The sequence below is a fragment of the Felis catus genome, chromosome C1 (assembly GCF_018350175.1).
Source record: "Felis catus isolate Fca126 chromosome C1, F.catus_Fca126_mat1.0, whole genome shotgun sequence".
Lineage (NCBI taxonomy): Eukaryota > Metazoa > Chordata > Mammalia > Carnivora > Felidae > Felis > Felis catus.
Genome location: NC_058375.1, coordinates 214,617,412 through 214,636,851, shown reverse-complemented (window position 1 = coordinate 214,636,851; position 19,440 = coordinate 214,617,412). Strand labels below are relative to the sequence as shown.

Below are 19,440 nucleotides of genomic sequence, written 5' to 3'. Positions count from 1 at the left end.
GGGGACCAGCCCTGTCTGGGGTGATTTTTACAACGTAGTTGAACCCAAGTTGTTTGGGTCCTGGTACTTGTTAATACAATGCTTTTCTTCCTTTCTTTTTTTTTTTTAATTTTTTTTTTTTTAACGTTTATTTATTTTTGAGACAGAGAGAGACAGAGCATGAACAGGGGAGGGGCAGAGAGAGAGGGAGACACAGAATCTGAAACAGGCTCCAGGTCTGAGCTCTCAGCACAGAGCCCGACGCGGGGCTCGAACTCACGGACCGTGAGATCGTGACCTGAGCCGCAGTCGGACGCTTAACCGACCGAGCCACCCAGGCGCCCCGATACAATGCTTTTCTAATTAACGGACAACGGGGGTATGAAATGAGCACGGGAGAAAGGAAAGATCTGGTCCCCAGAGCTGCAGGCTTATTCTACCCGCTCTGCTCCAGCAGGGCCCGCTTCGGCCACCTGCACTGATCCCCACCCCGTCCACATGCTGGGCTGGTTCCCTCTGCAGGGCCTGAGGACTTTTGTCCCCTCAGTAGCTCCCTCCCAAATGGGAACTAGTCAGTCCCTCTTAAGACGGCCTCCATTCCTTGATTTTATCTTCAATCTGCCTGGTGCTTCTTCCTGGCATCCATGCCCCAGACCCTTCTCTCTGTCAGGCTTCCGGGAGCTCAACCCTGGCCCCAGCGGCCACTGGACACTCATGCGCCATTCAAGTGCTCTTCCTGCCTTATCTTTTTGAGCACTTCCTCTGAGGAGGCCCCACATGACAGCTCACTGTCTCCCGGAGGCTCCTACGGGGCTCCAGGAAGTTCTAGAAGTGTCACTCTGCCGGTGCTCTCTTTCCTTCTGCTGTGGAACTTTCTCCACAGAGGGGCCCTATACTCCTCTGCATCTGAAATGTCACTACTCACTTTATGAGTTGTAAAAAATAACGGCCAGGGTTTAGTGGGTGTTGACCGTGTGTGCCTGGCCTTGGGTCACACATTTTGCCCACATTCTCCCATTTTTACCCTCTCAGTAATCCAATGACAACAACAGAAAGACAAATAGACCGACTTTTAAAATGGGCAAAGGATCTGAAGAGACATTTCTCCAAATAGGATAGACAAATGGCCGGGGCGCCTGGGTGGCTCCGTCGGTCGGGCGTCCGACTTCGGCTCAGGCCATGATCTCACAGTCTGTGAGTTCAAGCCCCGCGTCGGGCTCTGTGCTGATGGCTCAGAGCCTGGAGCCTGCTTCGGATTCTGTGTCTCCCTCTCTCTCTGCCCCTCCCCCGTTTGTGCTCTTGTCTCTCTCTGTCTCAAAAAGAAATAAAAACATTAAAAAAAAAAAAAGATAGACAAATGGCCAATAAACACAAAAAGAAGCTCGACGTCGTTAATCATTTAGGGAGACGCAGCCCCAGGTCACAATAAGATGCCATTTCACAGCCACCAGAATCATTATCACCAAAAAGATAATAACAGGGGTTGGTGAAAATGTGGAACAGTCATGGCTGATGGGAACGTAAAACGGTGCAGCTCCTGTGGAAAACAGTGTGACCGTTCCACAGAAAGCTACCATTACTATTTGACCCAGCAATCCCACCCAAGACCATTGAAAACACGTGTTCGCACAGAACCCTGCACATGGGGGCGCCTGGGTGGCTCACCCAGGTAAGTGCCTGACTCTTGGTTTCAGCTCAGGTCACGATCATGGGCGCGGTTTGTGCATTCGAGCCCCACGTCAGGCTCTGCGCTGACATTGTGGAGCCTGCTTGTGATTCTCTCTCTCCGCCCCCCCCCTTCTGCCCCTCCCTCACTTGTGCTGTCTCTGTCTCTCTCAAAATAAATAAATAAACTTAAAATATTTTAAAAATACTTATTTATGAGCATGAGAAGGGGAGGGGCAGAGAGCGAGGGATGCACAGAATCAGAAGCAGGCTCCAGGCTCCAAGCTGTCAGCACAGAGCCCGACGTGGGGCTCGAACCCACCAACCGTGGGACCATGACCTGAGCCGAAGTCAGATGCTTAATCAACCGAGCCGCCCAGGCGCCCCAATAAATAAACTTTAAAAACAAAACCAAACCACAAAAACCTTGTACATGAATGTTCACAGCAGCATTTCTCATAATAGCCAAAAAGTGGAAACGACTCCAACGTCCACCAAGTGATAAATGGATGATTAAAATGTGGCCTAGCCACACAATGGACTATTATTTAACCGTAATCATGCTACAGCATGGCTGAACTCCAAAAGCATTATGCTGGGTGGAAAAAGCCAGACACAAAGGCCGCATATTGTATGATTCCATTCACAAAAAATATCCAGACCAGGCAAGTGTCAGCAAGTCTATTAGTGGTTGCCAAGGGTTGGAGGGTGGGGAAATCCCGAGTGAGTGCCCGTGGGTACAGGGTTTCTTTTTGGGATGATGGAGTTAGACAGTGATGATAGTTGCACAACGCTAAGGATGTCCTAAACACCACTGAATTGTACACTGTGCAAAGGGTGATTTTATGGGATGTGAATTATACCTCAATAAAAACAAATTAACCCCAGGAGTGGGCACCTCACCAGCGAGGACGCTGGGTGGGCGCAGGCAGGTTAGCATCTCGCAAACACCAGAACTCACATCGAACGCAGCCAGTCACGGAGGGCTGTCCGCTAAGCACTGTGTCCCACGGCATGGATTGAGGCGGGAAGGGCAGACCGCCTGTCACCCCATCTCCGGGGCAACGAGGAACGCCTGGCCAGGAGCGCCGCAGCCATTTCACCACCATGTTTGGGTTCACACTCCAGGAGAGCGGACCCTTCGACGGGGAGGCACCAGTGTCTGTGCCCAGGTGAAGTTAACCCGCCAAGCAGGCCAGCCTGCAAAACACACCGAAGCCAGAGCCTACGCTGGTTCTGGAAGAGCTGCCCTGGTGTGCTGGGCACGGGCGCAGAAAGCCTGGAGACCGTCAGCTTCACCAGGTTGTTCTGAGTCCCTCACCGTGCACAGAAGACGCCAGTGAGCCATTGAACGCACAGGCCTTCACGGGCGCTCCACTCTCTCCCGTCTCGCGCACAGAAAGAAAACTCAGAAGAAAAGAACACTTGGACCGACTCTTGACGTAAACTGCATTTCAAGAGCCCGTGGTCCTCCGGCCTGGCTAGAGGCTACCGTCTGGACCAGTATTGGGCCCCACTTTCTGTCAACACCAGCTACGAAAACCAGTGTATTTCTTTGCATTGCACAAAAATAATCAGTGAGCAGTGCAAACCTGACTGAAACTTTGGAAGCGAATTGGAGGAAAGGGGGTTACATCCATGCGTTCACACCACAGGAAATGGCTTTATGCCTCTCCTGGACATTTCTGCCCCCCCCCCAGTCCCTTCTCTGTGTCCCCCCTTTCCGGGCCTACCCGATCCCACACAGCCCCAGGCTTGCTGGCTCCCCTCTGTTTCTCCTTCCTGAGAACGGCCTGAGTTCAAGTCCTGACCCTGCCATTTATCGGTCCTGTAAACGTGGCATGCTACCTAACCTCTCTGGGCCTCAGTTTCCTCGTCCTTGAAGTGGGGATCATAACAGGACTTCCTCCGAAGGTCGCTGGCGACGGTGAGTTAATACATGTAAAGAGCCTGGAACAAAGCCTGGCACACAGTTAGCCTTCGTGAATCTCTTGCGGTTATTTTTAGGCAGAACAGGTTAGCAACCACCTTTTGTGAGGGGAGCAAGGCTTAGGGCCCGCTCTACCCCAGCTGGCCTGTCACACTTCCTAACGAGAAGGCGGCCTTCTCTGAGGGAGCTTTTGGTGACTGAATGTCATTCCTGTGCTTCTTCATCTTTGGGGCCGTGCTGACGAGGCCACAATCCAGGCTGCCTGGCCGCCGTCCCCGGGAAGGAGGCCGTGGGTGGACCTGGGCGTCTCGGGGAAGGCTGTGTGTTGAGGAAACCGAGATTACTTCCCCACCCCCCCCGCCCCGCCCCCCCAGCTGGCCGGACGAGGCAGCACATGTCTGCCCCTCCTCCAGGAGGGAAGCCAACTCTGGTGTGCTACAGTGGGAACGCCACCCCACTGGGCAGACTGTGTTCCCCACCACGCTGGGCCATTGTTCTGGTTCTGCCTGTGTGGCCTGAGCCAGGGGAGGCTGGCCCTGCTGACTCCTGGCTCTTACATCGGGGGGACCCCCATCCCCAAAGGTATGTATCTCTTTCCTGTAGCATAAAGCACCTAACAGGTGCACTGGTGCCACGTGGGGGTGCTGTCCTGGCCGGAGAGGAGGGCGCAAGCTAGATGACCTCTTAGTATGCCCATCCCAGCTGGGCCGGATGCCCCCTCCAGCCTCCCCTGCGGTGGGACTGAGTGTGGTCAGGTGAGCACGACGGAGGCCCCATCTAGAAGAGCACACTGTCGCTTGTGTTTCCAAGCCCCCTTGCCCCAAGACGGCAGAGCTGCCTGGGGCCTTCCCCCTCCGGCTCTCAGGGCCCAAGACGGGCCTCCAGGCCTCCCTAAAGCGGGGTTCTCTGAGCTGCTGAGGAGAGGCCTGAGCTTTCCTGCCCGGTGGCAGGTGGGCGGTAGGGCTGACCTCTCTGGAGGAAATGCGGGTTTGCAAGGCCTGGGGTGAACGTGTGCTCTCATCACGTGGGTGGCACTGAATTGCAGCCTTGTCTTTTGGTGCCTTCCTCACCCCCCTCTTCGTTTCATTTAAATAGTCAAATCCTGTTCTCTTTCCTGAGCACCAAGGCCACTGGGGAGGTTGTACTCAGTTCCTGGTGCTCCGAACACAGCTGCCTAAACCAGCCGCTGGAGGCCCCCTGCTGTCCCCTCACTCAGCAGAGGGGACTGGGGACAGGCTCCAGGCAGCGGGCACAGGCAGAATGAGGCCTGCGCACGCAGGGCCATGAGGTCTCTTTCTGTGGATATTTCTAGAGCAGGAGGGGAGTCTTGGTGGTCTCCTCCTGCAGTCCTGGCTCACTTTGAGAGCCCTGACCCCACACCTGCACCAGCTGGGTCCCTGTACTCCCAGCTGACTTCCAGAGAGACAGCAGAGGGGCGAAGCCTGTCGCTTGTGAAACTGAGGACGTTTGTCCCAGTTGCTTTTCACCCCGCAGGCCGTGGACAGGACGGCGTGGGGCAAGGTCTGCACCGGGCCACGGGGAACAGAGAAAACTAAGGATAGTGGGCTTTGCTTCCCAAGAGGTTAAATCTATTCGATTTAAAGGACTGGTGTTTGCTTTGTTTTTTGTTTGGTTGGTTTTTTGTTTTGTTTTTAACGTTTATTTATTTTTGAGAGAGAGAGAGAGAGAGAACATGAGCAGGGGAGAGGCAGACAGAGAGGGAGACAGAGAATCCCAAGCAGGCTTTGTGCTACCAGCACAGAGAGCCCCCGATGCAGGGCTCAAACCCACGAACCACAAGATCACGACCTGAGCCGAAATCAAGAGTCAGACTAAGCTTAACCAACTGAGCCACCCAGGCACCCCTCTTTTGTTTTGTTTTTAAGAGTACACTCTTCCTGCTTTTCGGTGTTAAACGATGCTTTCTTCCATGAAATGAGCCTTTGGAAGGTCCAGTTAGTTGTCACGCATTTAGTCAGTTTTTCATTTTTAAATCTCCTCCATTGGCAAAATGAAAGGTGGCAGCAGGATTGTGTCTCACAGGTTTGGGGAAAGTTTGGTGGTCCCTGGCATCCCACAGCCTGGAGTGGCTCCTGACCCTGCGGGAAGGATGGCTTCCCTTGAAAAGCAGAGGGGCTCGGGGAGCCCCGGGCCTGGCCGAAGGGCAGGGTTCCCAGGGAAGAATCCAAGCCCTGGGGTCTAGACCTGAAAGGGTTTCGAGGACAGGAACTTGATGACAAGTCCAGGCCTCAGTGAAGAGGACAGTAGACAGCTGGGCACCACGGGCGCCCTCCCTAAGATGCAGACCCCGAACTCTCTACAGCTCTGAGAGTCACTCCATGCAGAAGAGGGGATGGGGGTGGGGGAGGAGGAGCGGAGGAAGGACTATGGGGAAACCAGGCCTGGATCCCAGCCTGCCGCCAGCTAGTAAGGGCAGTGGAGACATAGGCCTCACCCTCACCCTCCGCTCACTTGCAAACTCAGGGGTCATTGGACGAGAGGTTCCCAAGGCCTCCACTCAGCCCCGGCTCTGGCCTCCATCATGCTGCCCGTTTGGAGTCAGAGATTGCATTGTAGCCGGGGCACAATCAGAGCCCCTTGACCAGAGGGGTGCTGCACCAGTTAGCCCTGGAAGGTCTCAGCGGGGGCTCAGCACACAGCGAACACCCAACAGAATCGGCCGCCCACTGGGGCAGGAGACCGGTCCATGCGGGCCCAGCGGAGTCAATTTGGAGTCTCCCCACTATTTCCCAGGCCCTGTTGGTGGGTCCCCACGGGGGCACTGCCTGTGGGGAGGTCCTGGGTCCCCTCCCCTGAGTGTGAGACTGGGGGGCATGGGAAGCTGGCCTTGGGAGGTGGGCCTCTGGTGCCATCAACACTCAGGCCTCTTTAGGAGCATTTTCTAATACTCCCAGCTGGTCCTCGTAGACACCTTGGCTTCTCCTGCCATATCACCCGGAACCTAGGCTCACAGCTTGACAGGGTGAGGAGTGGGGTGGCCTGGGTGCAGCCTCTGGGGTCAGATGGCCCTGGCTTCGACCGTCGTCCGTCGCTTAACCTATCCAAGCCTCAGTTTCCTCAACTGCAAAGGAGGGGGGTGACACCAGCACCTGCGGTTCAGGTTGCCGTGGGGACGAAATGAGATAACGCCCCGACAAGTACGTACGCTTAATGCTCAAAACGGGTCTGTGTTCAGTGACCTGCCTCCCTGCTGCCTGGTCACAGGGAACTTCCTGCAAGCCCGGGGATGCTACCTGAGAAGTGCAGGGGGACAGCCCCTCCCCCGCTGTGCCCTGGTGCTGCCCTAGGCCGTGCAGGGGTGCTTAGATGCCACGGTTGCAGGGCTGAGGGCCTTCTTCAGACATGGGTCAAGAAGGGTGTTTTAAAAAGGAACCTCCAGCAAGTGGCTGGTTCCTCCATTGTTAAGAGAACCAGAGCGTTGGGCGATCTCCCGGAGCCGGGAGTGAGGTGAAGCGGGTAGATGAGGGTGGCCGAAATGGGTGGGGGACACAGCCCGGTGCCGGGGTGAGGAGGGAAGAGGCTCTCCCCGTCAGTGATGGTGACTTCCTCTGCTCTCAGGGCCCCGAATGCAACTTCTAGGTGAACTGAAAGGTCCTTCTTGAGCGAACCCACCCCACATTCTGGCTCCCGAACAACGGCGTCCTCCGGGGACCCAAAGCCTAGGCGCCAGAAGGGTCCCCGCTCGCCACGCCTGCTCCCCAGAGGTCTGCACCAGGGTCTCCGGGCTGGGCATCTGTGACCCACACCTGAGCTGAGCCAGCCGCTGTCTAACACAGGCACCACCTTGGAGCCCCGAGCTCCCGCCTGCCTCCCAGAGCCTGGAGACCCTCGACCCGGCCCCTGGCCCCGCCGCTCGTGTGTGACCAGGCCCAGAGTGGCTCTGGGGGGTCCGGCGCTGAAAAACCTGAGCTCCAAGGCCACGCAGGCCCACAGGGGGCCTCAGCAGGACCCGCCAACAAATCCGGGCAGCACACAAGTGGGGCCCACGCATCGCGTGACCCGAAGCCGCCCTGTCCCCCCGCGGGCCGCGCCTCCTCCCGTGGGCCCGGCGCACTTACAGCACGCAGAGCGCGTAGGCCTTGGAGATGGACTCGCTGGCACGCACGAGGAAGCTCCCGTCCTTGCCCGTCCTGGACAGCAGCTCCTCGGCCTTGGAGCGGGTGATGTTGCCATGGTTCCAGCAGGGGACCATGGCGGCCACGGGCCTCCCCGGGCCGGGCGGGCGGCCACCCCAGGACCCACACGCCACCGAGGGGAGCTGAGGCCCCCGCACCGCGAGCCGCCGTCGGTCCCCTCTCGGTTGCCCCGCTGCTGCCACCAGCTCCCTGCCCGACTTCCTGTTTCAGGAGCTCAGCGAGGGAAAGGAAGCCAGCAGCGGCAGAGAACTTCCTCATTGCGGAGACCGGCCGGGGGAGGCCGCGCTCCACCTTCCCACCCCGCCCACCCGCCGGCCGCCCCTCCCGCTGCCCCCCCAAGGCCTCCCCGGGGCGGCAGCTGGGTCGTCGTCGGGGTCAGGAGGCTCACGGCCGGCCTCCGGAGAAGCGCGGCCTGGCAGGTGGACCGGCAGGACAGTGGCCACTGGAGGCCTGTCTGGATGCTCACGTGGGATGGCCACGCCCTGGCCGGATCCCTCGCCTTGGGCTTTACCCTACTCCAGGGGCTACTCAGCTGGGACCACCGCCTGCCCCCCAGGGCCAGGCGAGATTGAGGGAGAGGGGCGCAGTGGAGCCCCCTCCCAATGTGAGAGACTCAGGAAACCACCACACAGCCTTGGGTGCTGGAAGGACCTTGAGGGACACCACCCTAGGGCTCCAAGGGCCCAGGTGACAGCTCTGTGACACGTTTACACTCGTCCCCAAGCGCCGGTGGGTGTGAAGGAACCCTGTTCTCCATGGCGGTCCAGTTTAGCCACACACGAAGCGGGTGGAGGGCTTGGGGACGTTGACCCTACACAGAGAGAATGCGGGCTGGGTTTTCCCCTCTGGGTCTTTCCAGGATGCTCGGAAATGACACTTCCCCACAGGCTGACCACCTGGCCAAGGATGAAGAACATGGCTTCCGGTGCCCTTTATCCCAGGAGAGTCGGGGTGGCCAGTGGAGCGCCTCCAGGCTGCCATGTTGCACTTGCCGGTGGCTCAAAGGAGAGCTGCCCCCATGGGGCCACCATCCCGGACCAGCAGATCCTGAGGGCTCCAAAGCAGATGTCCACTCGTGGGGTGCACTCCGTTCTTGGGTCAGGCCCAGCAGGGTCAAGGGGCGCTGCTGACCCATCGCACGAGGCGGTGGTGCCCCCCCATCCCACACCCAGGCCTCACCCCACCCCCCAAGACATGACAAGAGACCCCCTCTAGAGGCCCGAGCTCAGTGAGCCTCCGTCTGAGCCCCCCAGCTCTACATCGGAGCTTCAGGAGCTGATCAGACGTCTTTCTCTCAGCTGAGGTTTCCTCTTTTCTACCTTGAGGAAATAACCCCTAACGGAACTCGCCTGTGCTGATGAGCCCTTAGCACCTCCACCTGCATGGACCTCCACACGGCAGGTGATTCTGAACAAGCATGTCCTGATTCTGAGGCCAGAGTGTGGCCTCTGGGCTCCAGGTGACATTCCTTCTGGAAACTCCGGCTCAGTGAACTCCCCAGTCCTCACTCCCACCTCCCTAAGCCACTCTGAGCTTCCTCTCCCCTGACCTCTGACCCTGCCCGGCTCCTCCCACTGGACTAACAACTCAACTCCCAAACCCTCAGGACATAGGAAGCAAGGGTCCTCTGGGCAGGCCCTGAGCTAGGCGTGGGGACAAGAGCTGGCCTCCACACTCCAGCCTTCTGGAAGCCAGCTCTACGCTCCCATCACCACCATTTAGCACCCTTTCTTGCCTCCCTGCTGAACCTCCAACAACCTCCTCCTTGGTCTCAGCCTCAAGGCCCCTTGGTCTCTTTAGGGCCCATCAGAAGGATCTGTCTGCAGTCCTGACCCCTTAGTACCTTGACCAGACCCTCCACAAAGTCCAAGACTCTTGCACTTAATCACTGCCTTCCTGCCACTTTCTCCAGCTTCCCACACTCCCTCTCTCAGGCCTCTGTCCCTACCGAGTCCTGCCTTTCAGCGGAGTCGGGGGGCCAGTGGGACCACCTTTGCCCTTTACCCCTGTGATTTCCCTTGGACACACAGGACACATACATGACACACGCATTTCCCTAATTTTTAAGGCCCATCCCATTTCTACTTCCATCCAACCCAGCTGCCTGAGCCATCTGACATGGTCAGCTTCCTGGTCCCCCTGCCCTTCTGCTGCCCTGTTCAGAAAACCACAACACTTAGACCAGGGCTGCCTTCTCAGCGGGTGGGCGGGGACTGCGTGAATATTTTTTGCGGGGCCCCTGTCTGCATAAACAACGTACTAAAAATTTGTATTATAAAATTCATGCACCCACGTGAGGTACAGTGACTTATCATTGAAGATTTAGTATAATGGATAGAGAGGAGGTAATTATCTATATGTTCAGTGTCCAGTCAGTGCACTGAAGAGTCTTTTGTGACGTCCAGGCTCTTGCTTCCTGTTCAGACCCTGTATTTTAGTGTCTTGGGTTCACGGAAGCCCTTTGCTGTACCTCAGGGCTCCCCACGGCCCACCAGCCTGGGCAGACAGTCACCCACTGATTCCTACTGGAGGGCAAAGGAATGAAGGAGTGAAGGAAGTGTTGACTCACTGAGTCACCAAAAACAAAGGGAGCCGTGATAGTCAATTTTCTGCAACTTGGCTGGGCCATTATTCTAGATGTCTCTGTGAAGATACTTTTAGATGAGATTAGTATTTATGTTATTTAAAAATTTTTTAGATTCTATTTTTTAAGTAGCCTCTGCACCTAACGTGGGGCTCAAACCCACAACCCCAAGATCAAGAGTTGCATGCTCTGCCAACTGAGCCAGCCAGGCGCCCCAAGGTTAGTATTTAAATCCGTAAACTCTGAGTAAAGCAGATTACTCTCCATATGTTGGGTGGGCCTCATGCAATCAGTTGAAGGCCTTTATAGAAAAAGACCGAGGCTCCCATAAGAAGAGGCAATTCTGTCAGCAGATTGCCTTCAGCTTGAACTGTAGTCCCCCCCGCCCCAGCCAGCCAGCCCACCCTGCAGATTCTGGACTTGTCCGTTTCTGCAATCACATGAGACAATTCCTTAAAAATAAAGCTCTCTCATATACATGTACATACACACACACATCCTGTTGGTGGTGTTTCTCTGGAAAACCCTGACCAATACAGAAGGAACTGTTTGAAGGCTGCCCGCGGGCTGGTGTCATCAGGAGTGAACTTCCCTCACCCCCCCAGACCTGAGAAAAAGGCCTCTTGGGCTGAAGAAGGAGATGGGGTGGCCATTCCCAGAAAACCGGGATAGGACCAGGAGGCCTGAGCCTCCTGTGGTCAAGCAGCGTTGCTCCCAGTGCCAGGGGGCCCAGGGCAAGTGGGTCAGCGCCCCCATCAGGAAAGAGTGACACCCTCTTCTGCCCTGAGAATATACCCTGCCCCCATCGGCCCCTCCCAAATCAAAGGTCAAGGACTCTTATTATCGAGATGGAGAAGGGCTCACTCTCCACTAGAGTGAAAGACGACGACCCAGCAGAGATCTCCTGAGGGCTGAGACACCTCCAAACATAGCAAGGATCATCCCCCCGACCCTCTGCAGGGAAGGAAGGGTGCCTCCTTCTTGGGCCCTCTCTCTCCCAGCTTCGCCTCTGTGGGTTCTCGAGCGCTATCAGGGTGCCTGGCTCCACCTGCCTGCCTTCTCACAGACTCCCGGCTCCGCGTCCGCTATGGCATCTTCAGGTGGCTTTTCCAGATCCTCCCCCCAGGCCCCTGCAGACATTAATTCTGCTCAACAGTCCTCTGAGTGCTGGGCGGGGCTTCTCCCGGAGGCCGGAGCTCCCCGAAGGGTGGGAAGGCAGGGTCTCCGTTCACGGCGTGCCCACACTATTTTCCCTCCAGTCTCTAGTAATTCTATTTCAGGGCTGGAAATCAGACCCCGAGGCACACACCCAGGAGCAAGGCCGGGTCTGAGCCCCAGCTCTGCCCCAAGATCCCTCCGCTACGGAGTGTCTGTGAAGTCACTAAAGGGTCTGGTGCGAGGCAGGTGCTCTCCGATGAGACGGCTCCATAGGGGGCCCTCCTGACCGGTGGCTGGACGACAGAGTCTTGGGGGGCCCCAGCCAGCCACCAGTGCCATTGACGCTGGCCACTGATTTAACAACCCTGGTATGAAAGAGAGGATTCTATAAAAGTGCTCTTTACCTATAACTAAAAATAACCGAAAATAGGTCAGATTCTGAGCCTTGCGACCCCCTACCACCAGGGGGAGCCTCCAACTCTTGCCTCCATCCATGAGTTCCTGTGTGGGGGGGGCTGTTCCTTTCCAAGAGTCCCGCCTCTGCCGTTCCCATAGTAACGACGCCGTAGGGATGGAGGCTATTTCCCAAGGGGTCCAGGGGCGGAGTTCATCATTGTGCTCAAGGATTTCCCTCGAATACCAAAGGCCTGGCAGCGAGCAGCTCTCCCCTCGCCAGAAGATCAAATAGGCCTGAACTGCAACCAGGTGAATAGGGCTCGATTTGGGGGAAGAATTGGGTAAGAGAGAAAAATCACATCCACAAAAATAACTTGTGTCTTTTGCCAAGACTGTTAAGGACACGGGGACATATTCAAAATACAATGGTAAGTTAAAAAAAAAAAAAAAGGAAAAAAAAATCAGGAAACCGAGTTGAGGATACAGCATGAATCCAGCTGTGGAAAAGACTTTATCCTGGGAAATCACCGAATCTGAAGAGTGCTGAGTTAAGTGCCATATCCACGAGCGATTTTTTTTCCTCCTTCTAGTTTCCCAGATTTCCTTTAGGACCACATGCGACTTTTATGTAAATAGAAATTAAATAAATACAAAGACAACTAGGGTTCCAGAAGTTTTGCGTGCAATCTTTCTGGACAACTTGGCTTTGGGCTGGTTGCATCCCAGGTACATGTCCCTCTGGAATCATAAGGAAGAGAGAGGAACCAAGGCCTCATCTTTTTTTTTTTTTTCTTTTAACCCTGTCATACAGCTTACTTTTTTCACTTCACAACATTTCTGAACATTTCATGGAGCTTTTTTGTATCTACCATAGTCTTTGAAAAGCTAGCATACTAAGGCCACCGGGGTGGCTGTAGGTTGAGCATCCGACTTTGGCTCAGGTCAGGATCTCGAGGTTCGTGAGTTCAAGCCCCTTTGCTGCTGTCAGCGAAGAGCCCGCTTCGGATCCTCTGTCCCTCGCTCTCTGCCCCTCCCCCACTTGTGCTCTCCCAGAAATAAATTTTTAAAAAAACTTAAAAAAAAAAAAAAGCTAGCATACTATTATGTGCCGTAGCATCATGCATTGTACCAGTCTCCTACTGGTGGCCCCTGAGAGTGTTTCCAATATTTGGTATTACAAATCCCAGTCAGTGTGTCTGCTGGATATAGATCCTCAGAAGGGCGACGGGGTCCAAAGGCAGTGCACGTTTTTCTTTGGGGTTAATTATGCCATATTGTCTTCTATTTTTAAATTTTTTTTTCACGTTTTTACCTATTTTGACATCTGCACTCTGTCCCAGCCCCGAGCGCTTCCCCATCCTCCCTTGCCTGGGCCTGTCGCTGCATTTCCCAAATGCATTTTCTGCCAACAGCCATCAGCTTTCCGTGGCGACTACACGTCAGCTCCTTCCCGGCTTCGTGTTCGGTCGGTCTTCCTCTTTGCCTCCACAGCCAGCAGAGCTCTTCACCAATGCCCAAACCAAAAGCAAAACCATGCTGTTGGTTCTAACTTCATTCCCATCAGCATCTTCTGCCCGCTGTTGTCTTGTGAACTTCCTCCTATGCGGAGGCCCCTGGCTGGGAAGCCCTGGGATTTCTTGACTGCATCCCTGTTCCCCGAGGGGGTCCCCAAGCTGTGTGAACGTCGTCTCTGAAATGCCCCTCTGAGGACCCTCTTCCTGGCTTGCAGATGGCTGCCTTCTCGCTTCCTCCTCACGTGGCCTGTACGAGACGGGGGAGGGTGGGAGACTTTCTCTCTCTTCCTCATTTTTTTTTAAATTTTTTTAATGTTTATTTATTTTTGAGAGAGAGAGAGAGCAGGGGAGGGGCAGAGAGAGAGGGAGACACAGAGTCTGAAGCAGGGTCCAGGCTCTGAGCTGTCAGCACAGAGCCCGGTGCGGTCTCCTAACTCACCAACTGTGAGATCACGACCTGAGCCCAAGCCAGAGGCTTAACCGACTGAGCCACCCAGGCGCCCCACTCTTCCTCTTCTTATAAGGCTACCAAACCTCTAGGATTTGGACCCCATCTTGATGAACTCATGTAACCTTACTTACCTCCTAAGAACCCTATCTCCAAATACAGTCACACTAGGGGTTAGGGCTTCAACATGTGAATTCAGAAGGGAAACGATTTGGTCCACAGCAGTACCTACTAAATATTTGCTGCATTATAACAAAAGCTAATATCTATCTACCAGCTACTATGTGTGAGACACTGTGCTAAGCTCTTGGCATATGAATTGCTTCATTCATTCCTCGTGATACCCCATAGGGGGTCTCATTATAATCTATGTTTAACTGGCAGAGAGATGGAGAACCAGAGACATTAAGTAAATAATTCATCTGTAAGTTAGTGGCAGATCGGAGATTCTAGCTCTTGTCTGCTTGACCTCATAACCAGTATGCACATTGCACACTTTGGGTTGGATGAGACTGAAATTCTGTGTGGACTCTGGAATCCTTAGGTCAGAGCCTTTGGTCCATTCACCTAAAGGCTCCCCTGCATTGTCTGTGGAAGCCCCATGGGCTCCCATTGTTGGGAGTAGCACAGGTGAAGGAGTAGCTGGGTTCCAGGCAAGGGTGCTGGTCTCCTGCTCATAAGAGTTTCAGAATTAGAACAGGTTCCTTGAGGAGAACAGAAGTTTGGTTCACACTCAACCCTCCAGGTTTCTTTTTGTTTTTGTTTTTGTTTATTTATTTATTTTGAGAGAGAGAAAGTGCATGCATGCAAATTGCGGAGGAGGAGGAGGAGGAGGAGGAGGAGGAGGAGGAGGAGGAGGAGAGAGAATCCTAAGCAGGCTCCGTGCTGTGCAGAGCCCAACACAGGGCTTCATTTCACGAACCGTGCGATCATGACCTGAGCTGAAATGAAGACGCTTAACCATCCGGTGCCCAGGTGCCCCAGATTTCTTCCCGTGAAGTCAAGTATGGTGTGATGACCACCTGGTAGGGGGCACTGGGACCTCGGCCGCTTGTTGAACCTGTCGACCTGCAAATCCCTTCCCGTCTGGAGGTCCCTGTTCTCCTTGTAGTAGTGGCCAAGCTGATCTCCCAAATCTGCAATTCCAAGCCCTGAGCTACAATCCAGACTGCAAACAACCTCCAGGGTCATCTTCCTAAAGCCTTGCTTTGGTCTAGCCACTTCCAACTGAAAATCCTCTGATGGCTCCTGGCTGTCCGTAGAACAAAGCCCCTGCAATTGCAAATCCTGCATTTGCAAAAACTCTAAGGGGGCTCACCAAATTAACCTGTGTCCCTTCGTCCCTTCTTCTTTCCCGCCCCACCTTTGGGGACTTGGTAGGAGCCCTCCTGACTCCATGTCTGGAGGGGCATCTACTCCCACGCCTGTCCATTGTCGCGGTGGCTACTGGAATGTGTACAACCAAATCTTGACCTCCAGACCTTGCTCTACCCCTCAGACCACCACCTCCCTCCCTTCTGTCTTCCACAAACCTCAGTCCTTACCCTTCCCCCCTTCCCTTGTCCCCATGACGGGCCTCTCTCCACCCTCAACTCCTCTCCCCGCCCCCTCCTCCCACCACCCCTCCCTGAAAGCCTCCAGTCAGGTTCTTCCCTCGGATGGGGTGCTGACCTTCCCCGGAAAAACCCCTTACCAGGCAGCTTAGCCTGGACAAACGCCCAGCTCCCAACCTGCATGGCGGCCAGGCTTTTGCAGACATGCCCTCTGCCTTCCCCACTGGCCGCCATCCCAGAGCCAGCGTTCTCCCCGCTGGCCTACCTCACCTCCCCATGCTCCTCAGAGCAGCTCACCCAGAAGCCAGAAGCCATCAAAAAAGAAACCCCTCACTTTTCTGCCAGGTAGCTGGGCCTCCCAGGACACCTTCAAATCATCTTCATCCACCTCTCTCCTCACCATTCTGGGTTCCCGTGTCACCTTGCTGGGACACCAGCTCCTGAAGGCACCCTGCCCCCCCCCCAGATTCTCTCTCTCTCTCCTCCCCCTCGTCCCACAAGGAAGCTTAACATTTTTCTATCTTAAATCAGCAACAACCCTCCCTGCCAAGGGTTCCCAGCCTTGGCTGTGCATTTGAAAGGCTCCACACCAGCCCAATTAAAAAGAAATCTCTCAGGAGGGTCTGGACACCCCCGGCGAGTCCAGTGGGCAGCCGAGACTGAGAGCCAAGTCCCCACCTGCTTCCTTCGTGCCTGGGTATTGCCCTATTCTGTGCCTTCACTGGTGATCCTTTTGAATAAACCGTCCTTGCTGTCACAGTGTCTTGTATTCCCACTGAAAACCTCTTGTCAAAATTCCAATCGCTCCCTTCTCCCAACATTCTCGCTGTGGCGTGCCGCCTTTCTGGAACCCTGACTGCTGCCCCTCTGCCTTGCTGTTCCTCCCTCCCAGCCTGTCTCATCCCCATCCCCTGATATACGGGTGCTTCCCCCACTTTTGTTCCTGGCCTTCTCTTTTGTCTGTCTGCTGCTCTCCCAGGGCCCTTTCCCCACAAGGGCTTCCAAATCTGCCTTTCCAGACCTGACGTCATTCCTAAGCCTCGTCCACGCTTCCCACTGCTCAGGTGGTTTTCTTACGGGCACTATAGCCCTACTTCACCTGAGTTTCCCAGTTTTACACTGAAAACCTGTTCTTCCACGTGGTCACCCAACTACCCAGTCTCCCAAGCCAGAACCCAAGTCTTCATCCTCCCTCCTTTCACCACCTACATCTGATGAATCACCCAGCTGTAGAACCCTCCGGAATATCCACTCCCTTCGATGCAGCCTCTCTGGTCCTGGCTTCGTTCACCCTGACATCACTTGCCCCCTGGACTTTTCCAGAGGACTATCACTAGCCTGTCCTCCTTCAGGATCCCCCGACCCCCAAACACACACACACACACACACACACACACACACGCACACACACACACACACGCACACACACACACACAATCTCTCACTCCTCCAAATTTCTACCAAGCTCTTTCTGAACTGCACCTCTGAGTCTGCGTCTCTTCCAGATCAGATCTCCTGATGCCTTTCTTTTATCACAGGATGAAAGGCAAGCTCCCTGGCAGGTTGTACCAAGCCATTCAAGACCCATCATGGAATTGGCTGATCGTCTCATCCCCTACACTCCCTCTGGGCTCCAGCATGACCACACTGGTACCTTGATGTGTTCGTTCGTTCATTCATTCATTCACTCATTCAACACATAATGACTGAGAGCTCCCATACACCCAGACACTGTCTTAGACCCCACGATGTAGCAGGGAACACAGCCCCTGTCCTCCTGGACTTGCACTCTGCATTGGGATTTCTCACTCTGTGCTATGATACTTGTTCGTGGTTGAACTCCTCCCCAGCTGTCATTCCCCTTCGGCCACGCAGGACAAGGGCAGACTCGGGAACCTGACCACCTGGCTCGGCCACTTACCGGCGTGTACGATCCTGGTCAAGGGGCTTCATCTTTCTCTGCCTCAGCTTCTTCCTCTGTAAAATGGGACAATAATAGTAACCTGCCTTATAGTATCGGGATGAGGAATAAATGAGTGGACACCTGCAAAGGGCTTGGAATAATGCCTGGTGCACAGTCAGGCCTCAAGGGACATTCACTATTGTTTTCTACCATCAGCTCAGTGCCTGAGTAATGAGTACTCGATACATGTTTTCTGGCTGGATTAGAGAAGAAAACAGTAGAAGTAGTTAGCACACTGGAAGTTTGGTTCTCAGTGGAAACCAGGTAGCCCTGGTGTTACAAAGCCACGCTCTCATTAAAAGATCTAGAAAGGAGAAAAATGCTACCCACGGGGAAATAACATGACTCAGGTACCAGTCACTGAGCTCCCGCTGACCTAGCACCTCCTTGGGCAGGAAGGAGGGCCTGCATGCTCAACCAGTGACCCATTGGGCCCGAAGAAAAGTAAAGGAACTGACAGCCATCAGGATTCCACCTGCTTTTGCTGGGACCCTGGAACTTCTGGTCCAGAGCAGTAGGAGGGAGGTGGGGGGATATACAGGGGCCTTTGAGCAAGTCATGCCCCCTTCCCAGGACTTTTTCCTTCATCATATGAACACAGTTAGACCAGAGAATATTCGGGGAAGGGCTTTCTTACCTCTGTGATTCTAGAATTTCCTGTATGTGTGTCTACCACTGGTCTTTAAGCCAGATCATAAACCATGTAGGGAGAGAGTAGGAACCATGACTTATGAATTAAGGAACAAATACGTGACTTAATTCAATTTTTCCAGGAGCTCAGAATACAAATATAAAAATATGAAAAATATAAAAGAAAAAAGCCATTTCAAGACATTTTAATTCATAATGAAGAGTTGCACTTTACATTTGCAAACAACACATCTCAAGGGATTTCACACGTTCATCTTCGACTCAGTAATTCCTTTTAGAGGATTCAGTTTACAGAATGATCACAGATAAAGACGGAGGTTTACTCACAAAGATGTTCATCTCAGTGTTTTTATAACAGAAAAGAAGTCAAAGTACCTTCAATTTCTAATACCCAAGAAGGATTGCATAATTCACAGCATGTTTCTTCGACATATTATCTTTTGCAAGAATATAACATGGGGGAAATGCTTCGGGTATAATGTCAAGTGGGGAGGAAAGGCACCATCCCACGTCGATTCTGCAGCATGATCTCAGCAAATCTCACAGATAGAAGACCAGAAGAAAATGTGCCTCTGCCTAGTGGGATTACGGGTGGTTTTATCCTGCCTTTTTGTACTTCCAAATGGTTGGCATCTATTCCCTTGAAATCCTCCCCTAAAAACAGTACAAAAATGGAATTTGAGAAAGAAACACCTTGCCAAAAGTACAGTCAGCTTTCTCACCTTGTGAGCAGTGTGATTAAAGTATCACATTTAAATACTGGATTTCTTCCTTTCTTCTTCACGGGATGGGGATTTGTGTGGGCGGTGGTGTGGTGCTGGCTCTAAAATCTCACAGCGCAGAGCAGGGACTTGGAGCACCAAGCTCTCCGACGCCTCTCGGCTCTGCAGGAGGTGCTGCCTTCCCAGACGCCCGGGCTGGCATCTCTCCGCCCTCTCTGGTGAGGCCACGAGGGAATGCCAGCGAGGGAGGCGTTGCGCCCGGGGCTAACCAAGGGCACAGGCTCCAGAGACAGGCCGAGCAGAGCTCCACGTCCCAGAATCTGGACACACAGACCCCTTTGTACTCCTTGGATGGTCAGACAGGGACAACGGAGACAACTCAGAACAGAGGTGGGGACACTGGTCAAGGGTCAGAAACCCACTTGCTTTCCCAGCCCTGCCACGGGCTGTGTGGTCTTGAGGAAGTCATTGGACCTCACAGAACCTGCTGTCACCTCCTCCCGTCCCTCAGTGAGGAGGCTGGACTTAAAAGACTTCAAGTTCACTTCCGTCTCTACAGGCTAACATGCTGTGTCTCACCACATGTGGCCTTACCTCTAAGAATGGACAAGTTCCAGTAATTCTCTGTGGCTACCGTGTTGCCCTCAGCTCATCGCGCTGTGCAGAGACAGTCTCTCCTGAGAGGGGCAGATCTTCTATACGGGCACCACTGGGTTGAGC

General features: G+C 54.2%; 1 protein-coding gene and 1 long non-coding RNA gene across 3 annotated transcripts in view; one reads left to right on the top strand and one right to left on the bottom strand.

Annotated features, from left to right (window-relative positions):
• INPP5D (inositol polyphosphate-5-phosphatase D) overlaps positions 1 to 7,996 on the bottom strand; it is a 123,385-nt gene extending 115,389 nt beyond the window's left edge. Inside the window, exon 1 of one of the 2 annotated variants that reach the window (XM_045034633.1) lies at positions 7,654 to 7,996. In XM_045034633.1, the coding sequence (XP_044890568.1) occupies positions 7,654 to 7,787 (134 nt within the window). In that variant the 5' untranslated portion in view covers positions 7,788 to 7,996. The remainder of the gene's footprint in view (positions 1 to 7,653) is intronic. The other variant, XM_045034634.1, reaches the window with a different exon arrangement.
• Positions 4,022 to 9,017, top strand: LOC123379313. The gene is made up of 2 exons (XR_006583635.1): positions 4,022 to 4,156; positions 7,154 to 9,017. It is a non-coding gene; the product is annotated as an uncharacterized LOC123379313 (long non-coding RNA).
• Positions 9,018 to 19,440: the final 10,423 nt, after the last annotated feature.